This window comes from Macaca fascicularis, chromosome 1, assembly GCF_037993035.2.
Source record: "Macaca fascicularis isolate 582-1 chromosome 1, T2T-MFA8v1.1".
Lineage (NCBI taxonomy): Eukaryota > Metazoa > Chordata > Mammalia > Primates > Cercopithecidae > Macaca > Macaca fascicularis.
In genome coordinates this window covers 143,315,609-143,328,391 of record NC_088375.1, presented here as the reverse complement: position 1 = coordinate 143,328,391, position 12,783 = coordinate 143,315,609, and the positions used below count along the sequence as shown (strand labels likewise).

General features: G+C 37.0%; 1 protein-coding gene across 1 annotated transcript in view; it reads right to left on the bottom strand.

The window, feature by feature from the left end:
• LOC107126966 (probable ATP-dependent DNA helicase HFM1) overlaps positions 1 to 12,783 on the bottom strand; it is a 117,852-nt gene that overhangs the window by 102,135 nt on the left and 2,934 nt on the right. The window contains 3 exon segments of the mRNA XM_074036510.1: positions 8,411 to 8,644; positions 8,680 to 8,755; positions 10,667 to 10,779. Of these exon segments, the coding sequence (XP_073892611.1) occupies positions 8,411 to 8,644; positions 8,680 to 8,755; positions 10,667 to 10,779 (423 nt within the window).

The window sequence follows — 12,783 nt, the reverse complement described above, 5'->3', positions numbered from 1 at the left end:
AAAACAAAAACAAAAAACTGAGCCTTCAAACTGTAGGTCTGATTCTAATTCCAGGAGTTAAGTGTCAAATTGATTTAAACTGTTAGATGCCAAGTTGGTGTCAGAGAATCAATCGGTGTCAGTCAACACCCAGTCTTTACATTTATGGTCAGCTGATTTCCAATGACAGTGCCATAACATTCAGTAGGGGAAGAACAGTCTTTTCACCAAATGATGCTGAAACAACTGAGTATCTATCCACATGCAAAAAGAATGAGGATGGACTCCTACTTCACACAAATATTTAAAATATTAAATGACAGATCACAAACGTAAATGTAAGAGCTAAAAACTCTGAAACCCTTAGAAGAAAACTTAAGAGTAAATCTTCATGACCTTGGATCAGGCAATAGTTTCTTAGATATGACACCAAAAACATAAGCAACCAAAGTAACGCCAAATAAGTATTACATCAAAACAAAAGCATAAGAATACAAGAAAAATTAGATAAACTGGACTCTATCAAAATTTAAAACTTGTGCTGCAAAGAACACCATCAAAAAACTGAAAACCCACAGAATAGGGGGAAATACCTGCAAATCATACAGATGATAAGAGACTTTGAGAATAAAGAACTCTTAAAACTCAACAATTAAAAGACAAATAGCCCAATTAAAATATGGACAAAGACCTGAATAAGACATTACTCCAAAGAAGACATACAAATGGCTGATAATCACATGAAAAGATTCTTAAAATTTTTGCTATACACTGGATATTAATGTCCCTCCCTCCAAATTCATTTGTTGAGGCCCTAATCCCCAATGTTTTTTTTGTTTTGTTTTTTGTTTTTTGTTTTTTTGGGATGGAGTCTTGCTCTGTCACCCATGCTGGAGTGCAGTGGCGGGTGTGATCTCGGCTCACTGTAACCTCCACCTCCCGGGAAGCGATTCTCCTGCCTCAGCCTCATGAGTAGCTGGGATTACAGGTGCTTGCCACCACACCCGGCTAATTTTTGTATTTTTAGTAGAGACGGGGTTTCACCATGTTGGTGAGGCTGGTCTCAAACTCCTGACCTTATGATCTGCCTGCCTCAGCCTCCCAATGTTATGGTATTTGGAGGTGGGGCCTTTGGAAGGTCAATGGGTTTAGATGAGGTCATGAGGGTACTTCCCCATGATGGAATTAATGCCCTTATAATAAGAGGATGAAACATGAGTTCTCTCTGTTTATACACACACCAAAGAAAAACCATTGGAGAACATAACTAGGAAGAGGGTCCTCATCAATAACCCAACCATGCTGGCACTCTGATTTCTGACTTCCAGCCTCCAGAATCATGAGAAACAAATGTTTATTATTTACACCACCCGATCTATAGTATTTCATTGTAGCAGCCCAAAATAACTAAGACAATTAGTCATTATGAAAATGCACATCAACACCACAATGAGATACCTCTTCACACACCCCGTAGGATGGCTATAATACAAAAGACAGACAATAACAAGTGCTGGCCAGAATGTGGAGAAACTGGAACCCTCGAATATTACTGAATGGGACTGTAAAGTGATGCAGCCACTTTGGAAAACAATTTGGCAGTTCCTCAGAAAAGTTAAATATAAAGTTACCATATGACCCAGCAATTCTATTCTGGGTTTATATCCAAAGAATTGAAAACACACATTCACGCAAAAACTTGCATGCATTTTCATAGCAATATTATTCACAATATAGAAAAAGAGAAAACAACCCAAATGTCCATCAACTGATAAGTGAATAAACAAAATGTGATATATCTATTTAATGGACTATTATTTAGCCAGAAGAAAACTGAAATACTGGCCGGGTGTGGTGGCTCACGTTTGTAATCTCAAAACTTTGGGAGGCCAAGGCAGACAGATCACAGGTCAAGAAATGAAGACCATCCTGGCAAACATCGTGAAACACTGTATCTACTAAAAATACAAAAATTAGCTGGGTGCGGTGACACACGCCTTTAGTTCTAGCTACTGGGGAGGCTTAGGCAGGAGAATTGCCTGAACCTGGGAGGCAGAGGCTGCAGGGAATCAAGATTGCTCCACTGCATTCCAGCCTGGGTGACAGAGCGAGACTCCATGAAAAGAAAGAAAGAAAGAAAGGAAAGAAAGGAAAGAAAGGAAGGAAGGAAGGAAGGAAGGAAGGAAGGAAGGAGGAAGAAAGGAAGGAAGGAAGGAAGGAAGGAAGGAAGGAAGGAAGGAAGGAAGGAAGGAAGGAAGGAAGGAAAAAAAGAAAGAAAGAAAGAAAGAAAGAAAGAAAGAAAGAAAGAAAGAAAGAAAGAAAGAAAGAGAAAGAAAGACAGACCGATACATAACGCAACATGCATGAACCTTAAAAATGTTATGTTAAGTGCAGCCCTTCATGCTAAAAACTCTCAATAAACTAGGTATTGATGGGACATATCTCCAAATAATAAGAGCCATTTATGCAAACTCACAGAAAATATCATACCGAATGGGCAAAAACCAGAAGCATTCCCTTTGAAAACTGGCACAAGACAGGGATGCCCTCTAGAACCACTCCTGTTCAACATAGTGTTGGAAGTTCTGGCCAGGGCAATCAGGCAGGAGAAAGAAATAAAAGGTGTTCAATTAGGAAAAGAGGAAGTCAAATTGTCCCTGTTTGCAGATGACATGATTATATATTTAGAAAACCCCATTGTCTCAGCTCAAAATCTCCTTAAGCTGATAAGCAACCTCAGCAAAGTCTCAGGATACAAAATCAATGTGCAAAAATCACAAGCATTCCTATACACTAATAACAGACAGAGAGCCAAATCATGAGTGAACTCCCATTCACAATTACTACAAAGAGAATAAAACACCTAGGAATCCCACTTACAAGGGATGTGAAGGACCTCTTCAAGAAGAACTACAAACCACTGCTCAACGAAATAAAAGAGGACACAAACAAATGGAAGAACATTTCATGCTCATGGATATGAAGAATCAATATTGTGAAAATGGCCATACTGCCCAAGGTCATTTGTAGATTCAATGCCATCCCCATCAAGCTACCAATGACTTTCTTCACATAATTGGAAAAAACTACTTTAAACTTCATATGGAACCAAAAAAGAGCCTGCCTTGCTAAGACAATCCTAAGCAAAATGAACGAAGCTGGAGGCATCACACTACCTGACGTTAAACTATACTACAAGGCTACAGTAACCAAAACAGCACAGTACTGGTACCAAAACAGAAGTATAGACAAATGGAACAGAACAGAGACCTGGGAAATAATACCACACATCTATAACCATCTGATCTTTGACAAACCTGATAAAAACAAGAAATGGGGAAAGGATTCCCTATTTAATAAATGGTGCTGCGAAAACTGGCTAGCCATATGCAGAAAGCTAAAACTGGATCCCTTCCTTATACCTCATACAAAAATTAATTCAAGATGGATTAAAGACTCAAATGTTAGACCTAAAACCATTAAAACCCTAGAAGAAAATCTAGGCAATACCATTCAGGACATAGGCATGGGCAAGTGCTTCATGACTAAAACACCAAAAGCAATGGCAACCAAAGTCAAAATACAGAAATGGGATCTAATTACACTAAAGAGCTTCTGCACAGCAAAAGAAATTACCATCAGAGTGAACAGGAAACCTACAGAATGGGAGAAAAATTTTGCAATCTACTCATCTGACAAAGGGCTAATATCCAGAATCTACAAAGAACTTAAATTTACAAGAAAAAAACAACCTTATTAAAAAGTGGGCGAAGGATATGAACAGACACTTCTCAAAAGAAGACATTTATGCAGCCAACAAACACATGAAAAAATGCCCATCATCACTGGCCATCAGACAAATGCAAATCAAAACCACAGTGAGATACCATCTCACACCAGTTAGAATGGCAATCATTAAAATGTCAGGAAACAACAGGTGCTGGAGAGGATGTGGAGAAATAGGAACACTTTTGCACTGTTGGTGGGACTGTAAACTAGTTCAACCATTGTGGAAGACAGTGTGGCGATTCCTCAAGGATCTAGAACTACAAATACCATTTGACCCAGCCACCCCATTACTGGGTATATACCCAAAGGATTATAAATCATGCTGCTATAAAGACACATGCACATGTATGTTTATTGCGACACTATTTGCAATAGCAAAGACTTGGAACCAACCCAAATGTCCATCAATGATAGACTGGATTAAGAAAATGTGGCACAGCATCATCCTGATACCAAAGCCTGGCAGAGACACACCAAAGAAAGAGAATTTTAGATCAATATCCCTAATGAACATAGATGCAAAAATCCTCAATAAAATACTGGTGAACCAATTCTGGCAGCAAATCAAAAGCTTATCCACCATGATCAAGTGGGCTTCATCCCTGGGATGCAAGGCTGGTTCAACATATGTATATCAATAAATGTAATCCATCATATAAACAGAACGAAAGACAAAAACAACATGATTATCTCAATAGATGCAGAAAAGGCCTTTGACAAAATTCAACAGCCTTTCATACTAAAAATTCTCAATAAATTCGGTATTGTTGGGATGTATCTCAAAATAATAAGAGCTATTTATGACAAACACACAGCCAATATCATACTGAATGGCCAAAAAATGGAAGCATTCCTTTTGAAAACTGGCACAAGACAGGGATGCCCTCTAGAACCACTCCTATTCAACATAGTGTTGGAAGTTCTGGCCAGGGCAATCAGGCAGGAGAAAGAAATAAAGGGTATTCAACTAGGAAAAGAGGAAGTCAAATTGTCCCTATTTGCAGATGACATGATTGTATATTTAGAAAACCCCATCGTCTCAGCCCAAAATCTCCTTAAGCTGATAAGCAACTTCAGCAAAGTCTAAGGATACAAAATCAATGTGCAGTAATCACAAGCATTCCTATACACCAATAACACACAAACAGAGAGCCAAACGATGAGTGAACTCCCATTCACAATTGCTTCAAAGAGAATAAAATACCTAGGAATCCAGCCTACAAGGGATGTGAAGGACCTCTTGAAGGAGAACTACAAACCACTGCTCAACGAAATAAAAGAGGACACAAACAAATGGAAGAACATTCCATGCTCATGGATAGGAAGAATCAATATCATGAAAATGGCCATACTGCCCAAGGTAATTTATAGATTCATTGCTACCAATGACTTTCTTCACCTAATTGGAAAAAATAACTTTAAACTTCATATGGAACCAAAAAAGAGCCCACATTACCAAGACAATCCTAGGCCCAAAGAACAAAGCTGGAAGCATCACACTACCTGACGTCAAACTATACTACAAGGCTACAGTAACCAAAACAGCATGGTCTGGTACCAAAACAGAGATGTAGACCAATGGAACAGAACAGAGTCCTCGGAAATAATACCACACATCTACAACCATCTGATCTTTGACAAACCTGACAGAAACAAGAAATGGGGAAAGGATTCCCTATTTAATAAATGGTGCTGCGAAAACTGGCTAGCCATATGCAGAAAGTTGAAACTGGATCCCTTCCTTACACCTCATACAAAAATTAATTCAAGATGGATTAAAGACTCAAATGTTAGACCTAAAACCATTAAAACCCTAGAAGAAAATCTAGGCAATACCATTCAGGACATATGCATGGGCAAGTGCTTCATGACTAAAACACCAAAAGCAATAGCAACCAAAGCCAAAATACAGAAATGGGATCTAATCAAACTAAAGAGCTTCTGCACAGCAAAAGAAACGACCATCAGAGTGAATGGGAAACCTACAGAATGGGAGAAAAAATTTGAACCTACTCATCTGACAAAGGGCTAATATCCAGAATCTACAAAGAACTCAAACAAATTTAGAAGAAAAAAACAGACAACCCCACTAAAAAGTGGGCAAAGGATATGAACAGCCACTTCTCAAAGGAAGACATTTATACAGCCAACAGACACATGAAAAAATCCCCATCATCACTGGCCATCAGACAAATGCAAATCAAAACCACAGTGAGATACCATCTCACACCAGTTAGAATGGTAATCATTAAAAAGTCAGGAAACAACAGGTGCTGGAGAGGATGTGGAGAAATAGGAATATTTCTACACTGTTGGTGGGACTGTAAACTAGTTCAACCATTGTGGAAGACAGTGTGGCGATTCCTCAAGGATCTAGAACTACAAATACCATTTGACCCAGCCACCCCATTACTGGGTATATACCCAAAGGATTATAAATCATGCTGCCATAAAGACACATGCATACGTATGTTTATTGCAGTAGTATTCGCAATAGCAAAGACTTGGAACCAGCCCAAATGTTCATCAATGATAGATGGGATTAAGAAAATATGGCACATATACACCATGGAATACTATGCAGCCACAAAAAAGGAAGAGTTAATGTCCTTTGTAGGGACATAGATGAAGCTGGAAACCATCATTCTCAGCAAACTATCGCAAGGACCAAAAACCAAACACCGCATGTTCTCATTCATAGGTGGGAATTGAACAATGAGAACACTTGGACACAGGAAGGGGAACATCACACACCAGGGCCTGTCGTGGAGTGGAAGGAGGGGGAAGGGATAGCATTAGGAGATATACCTAATGTAAATGACGAGTTAATGGGTGCAGCACACCAACATGGCACACGTATACATATGTAACGAACCAGCACATTGTGCACATGTACCCTAGAACTTAAATAAATAATAATAATAAAAAGAAAATGTGGCACATATACACCATGGAATACTATGCAGCCATAAAAAAGGATAAGTTCACCTCCTTTGCAGGGACATGGATGAAGCTTGAAATCATCATTCTGAGCAAACTTTTGCAAGGACAGAAAACCTAACACCACATGTTCTCACTCATAGGTGGGAACTGAACAATAAGAACACTTGGACACAGGGTGGGGAACGTCACACACCAGGGCCTGTTGTGGGGTGAGGGGCTGGGGGAGGGATAGCATTAGGAGAAATACCTAGTGTAAATGATGAGTTAATGGGTGCAGCACACCAACATGGCACATGTATACATATGTAACAAACCTGCACGTTGTGCACATGTACCCTAGAACTTAAAGTGTAATAAAAAAAAGAAAAGAAAAAAATACTCACCTCCAAAAAAAATGTTAAGTGAAAGAAGCCAGACAAATGGCCATATTTTGTATAATTCCACCTATATGAAATGTTTAGAATAGGTAAATCCATAGAGATGATAAAGACAGAAAGTAGATTAGCGGTCACCAGGTGCTGTGGAAAGGGAGGAATGAAGAGTAACTGTTAATTAGTAAGGAATTTATTTTGCAGGAGATGAAAATGTTTTACAATTAGTTAATAGTGATGGTTGCAAAACTGTATTATAAAAACCAATGTGGGTAAATATGTAAGAATGAAAAAAATAAGAAAATAAAGAAATTCTACACTTTAAAAAGGTGAATTTTATGGTATGTAAATTATATCTTAATAAAGCCGTTATTACAAACATATAGAGATCAACATCAGCCAGACCCTTTACAGTGTCCATCAATCCTACCATTATTCTAATTAGACTGCTTTCCCATTCTCCATAATTTATTCCACTCTTCTCATTCTTGCTCAGTACTCTCACTTTTCCCCTCAAACTCCACAGATAACCACATCTCCTATGTCAGAGAAAACAAAAACAATCAACTAAACTTCTTCTGAATCTTGAATCCATATACCCAATTGAATATTTGGACTATTTATAAATATCTAAAATCAACATGGCCATATCTGTACTCATCACCTTCCCCTGAACCTGTTCTTACTTTACAGTTCTATAAATCAAAAAAGGGCACCACCAGCCTTCATCATTCTGGCTCAAACCAAAAACCTAGGAGTCAGATCTCATATCCAATAATCACTTAAGTACTGTGGGACTGTATCTCCTAAATCATTCTGGATTGTCTCCATTCCTGATACTACTGTCCTAGGTCTGGCTACCACTTTCTCCCATCTAGATTAATAAGACAATCTTTTAAGTGGACCTTCACAATTTATTTTAACTCCCTTCTATTATAATTTATTCTCCATACTGGGGCCAATGAACTCTTAAAGAAAAGAAAATCTAATTTCACTCCTCTGTTTAAAACTCAAGGCATTAGGAAAATGGGCCTCGAACTTTTGTATGCATAATAATCACCTAGAAAATTTGTTCAAAATGAAGATTCCTGTGTCCCACCTGGACTATTGTGGTATCATTTGTAGTAGACAGTTAAATATTACAATTATGGTTATTTTTATGTGTAGGACAAGGACTATGACACCAGGAATGCAGAAAGTAAGGAATTATTTAGGAGATAGAATTTTGCTGTTTTTCTCATTCACATTCTACCATATTTAATACTTTTAGATGTACAAATATTCAAATTTATTCACAGAATATTATTTGGTTTAATTGTAATAATTACCTTTTCCAGAATACTGATGTGCTCTCTCCTTTATCTTCTGCAAAATTAACTAATTTTGTATCATCAGGAACACTCTTCTCAGGTGCTATCTCAGTGCCAATGTGATTTTTATATTTCTGAGAACCATATGTCAGCTTGCCAGCAACATGTGATAAGTCATTTTTACCTACCCCTTCTAAATTTAGATCATCCTGTTCATATTTATTAGAAGGAAAGGCAAATTGGAATTTTTGTGTTGGCAAAATATAATTTGTGTCTTCATTAGTTATCTTTGCGAAATATAATTTGTGTCTTCATTAGTTATCTTTAAATTTGATGTTAACATTTTTGGCCTCTTTTCCTGACCTACAAAAAAAGAATATATTAATTATTACATGTTCTCCATTAAAGGAAATTTTCAAAATGATGAAAAACTTCAATAAAAATTCCAAGTTAAATATGAAAGCCAAAAGCAAAGCACTAATAATAAGATAATCAGTGACACCATAGGTTTTAAAATACAGGTAATTGTTACACTTATGGTATATTACATCACTAAATGACACCCAGAAATTAATATGGAATTATTGAATTAAATCTGAAGTTTCCATAGTACCTGCATTATAAAATAGGTTTAATTTCTTTCTGACCCATAACAAATGATATAATTATACAAGTAATTATGAAGATTTAAAATTTATATAAATGATTTACACACAGAAATACCATGACCAATTATATAAAATGTTACCAAACACAATTCATTATTAACATATCTAATGCTTTTAAGTTTGTAGTCTTGTTTCTAAAATCAAAATAAAGGAATGTTTTCATCAGAGTGACAGAATTTTAAAGGTTTCTTTCGAAGCTTTATAAGAATTTTTAGGGAAGTTTAGGGGGAATTTGGATGTCTTACTAGAACTTAAATTTGCTTTAGCATCTATGTATCTACATTATACTCTATGCTATATATTATTTGATATAAGTATATATATAACATATATGTAAATTACAAAGCTTAATCATAAAATGTATGTGTATGAGCCTATGATCCAATTTAAAAATTAAAATTTTACTAATATTCCATTAGCTCGCATACATTGTTTGAGTGTGCTTGTTTTTGAGCTTTTTAAAAATGGTATCACACTATATTTAATCTTCTGCATCTCACTTTTTTCACTCAGTATTTCTGGGAGCTGGTTACCAGGCGATCTTACCTTTAGTAAATGGCAAGGCAAAAATTGAACAGTAGTGATAGGAATTTTAATAGTAACAGAAAAAAATATTCATAAAACAAAAAATCAACACGTGTGTGTAATAGTGTATTGTGTGCATTTATGTATGCATATGTATGTGTATTATATGTACAGAGAAGACAAATGTTTTAAATTTTAATATTTGGTGGGCACTATTTTGTTTTGGGGGGGTATGTATGTATTTAGAGATGAGGGGGGTCTGTTTGTTTGTTTATTTATTTAGAGATAGGGTCTCACTATGTTGCCCGGGCTGGAGTGCAGTGGCTATTCACAGCCTCCAAAGTAGCTGGGGCTACAGGCAAGTGCCACTGCATCCAGCTTGGTGAGCACTCTTTTTAATAAAAGAAGGATCTGACTTTCATTTTATTTCATTAAAATAAAGAAATTTTAATTGTTTACATAATGAGTATACATATGTTGGGGGGATATCTGATATTTCTGATATATGCATACACAATGTGTAATGATCAAATCAGAGTTTTTTAAAAAAATACTGCCATGAACTGTATGGGTTTGGCTTCACAATAAATAAGTGATAATTTATCAAACAGTTTATTACTTTCTTTTTTTTTTTTTTTAAACGGATTCTCCCTCTATTGCCCAGGATAGAGTGATACAGTGGTGCGATCTTGGCTCACTGAAACCTCCGCCTCCTGGGTTCATGCCATTCTCCTGCCTCAGCCTCCCAAGTAGCTGGGACTACAGGCGCATGCCACTACACCCAGCTAGTTTTTTTGTATTTTTAGTAGAGATGGGGTTTCACCATATTGGCCAGGATGGTCTCGAACTCCTGACCTCGTGATCCGCCCACCTCGGCCTCCCAGACATTCTAATTTACTCTAACTCCTGAGTATCTGAAATTTCTGAAATCAATACCCAATATGAGTATACATATTTTGGGGGCATATGCAATATTATGATACATGCATACACAATGTGTAACAATCAAATCAGGGCTTTAAAAAATATATTGCCATGAACTGTATGGGTTTGGCTTCAAAACAAATATGCGATAATTTACCTCACAGTTTATGACTTTCTAATTCTTCATCTAACTCCTGAGTATCTGGAATTTCTGAAATCAATGGAGCAGGAGGGAGAAACCAATCTAATGACTTTTCATTATCTGGATGGCTACGTAAAATATAAAAATGTGAGTATATATATTAATAAAGATGTAACATGAGAAGCTATGTATTTATTAAACATTACTCAATTATAGACTCTTAAACATCCTATAAATTAACTTTCTGTCAGCACTTTGATTTATCCCTACACAGCAGTGTTCTCAACCTTTTACCCTCATGTATCATAGGATTAATGATTCTGTTGTGTGAGAGAGATATGCTACCTAAATAATGGCAATAACTCTATTTCCTTTTCTCCAATTCAAATGTCAGTAACAGGAATCTTAAATCTGCTCCAATATAAAAAAAAAAAAAGGAGTAAATCATTCTCAAACTTTAGCATTTTAACTATTACAAGTAACAAATTACTTGACATATCTCACAACTAATCACAGGTCACCAATGTGTAAATTACACCATCACTGGTATTCCAGAGCTGGGATCCAAAACCCCTGGGCCACAGACTGATACTGGCCTGTTAGGAACCTGGCTGCACAGCAGGAGGTGAGCAGCGGGCAAGTGAGCATTACTGCCTGAGCTCCGACTCCTGTCAGATTAACAAGGGCATTAGATTCTCACAGGAGTGCGAGCCCCATTGTGAACTGCACATGAGAGGGCTCTAGGTTGCATGCTCCTTATGAGAATCTAATGCCTGATGATCTGACGTGGAACAGTTTCATCCCGAAACCATCTGTGGAAAAACTGTCTGCAAATTCAGTCCCTGGTACCAAAAAGGTTGGGGACCATTGTTCTAGAGTATTCCTACAACATTATTACAAATTAATGTCCTAACCTAAATATTCTTAGTCCAGAACCATCTACAAACTACAGAAAAAGCCAAGAAATCATTTGAAATTGACAATCTCTTTATAACCTATAGTAATTGAAATTTTTGCCACCCTGTTGGCATCATTAACTACCCCTCCTTGTCTTTCAACTGTGATCGTGTTAACTGATACTGCTTTAATGGTTCCTTTCCCATCAAAGTTGACTTGTTCTTCATTAGGACAAAAAGATAAGTGTTGGGTGACAGGAAATAAAGTTGAGAAGAGCATCATATATTTTGTCTATACCAAGTCTCAAATATTTTACGATCTAGTCATTTAGGATGTTACGCACTCTAAAGTGAGAGACTCAGTCTTTTACTTTTCTGTCTCTCAGAGCACCTAGCACATAGCTACTCTGACCATATTTTCCAAGTAAAAAATCTACAACGCATTATCTGGCAACGTCTGACAGACTGTTTAATAACAGGCCAGATCTTTTAAAATTTAGGACTATGTCAGAGGGTGCCCAAGATCACCCCCAGTTCAATAATTCCCTAAAATGACTCATAAGACTCAGCATACAGTCCTACTCGTGGCTACCAGGACAAAGTTCAAGGAAAACCAGGCATGAGCTTTTAAGAGTCTTCTCCCAGCAGACTGTGGGAGGCACTTAATTATCTCAGTAATGACTTAGGACAATACCCATGAAATGTTGCCAAAGAAGGGAAGCTCTTCAGGGACTTAATGCCCCGGTTTTTATTGGGGGCTAACTAACATTAGCATAAGCATCCCCTGTCTGGCACACACCTAAATTCCAGAACCACAGAAAAAAAGCGGGTGTTCACATAAACCATATTATTTGTATAAACAGTTTACACACAGCAAGCCACTGTTGTCAGCTAATGGAGGGGATCTTCCTGAAATCTAAGTTCTCAGACGCTAGCCAAAGCCAACCTTGCAAGCAGGCCTTTTCAAGAACAGCAGTTTAGGCTGCTATGTTAACTCTTTTCTACACAAGGACTATTTCAGAAAATCCAAGAAAGAGGAATAATAGCTCTACTATTCTGCCTCTTAATAAAATCAAATCTTCCTTATAATTTCCCAATCTTTTTTCCAGAGGTGACATCATCATCCCAGTTACCCAGAATCCAAACCACAGTATCTTTTTTACTAAGTAGATCTAGATACATACTAGGTCTTACTGTATATTCCTTGTAATGCTTCTTAAATTCATCATTTCCTCT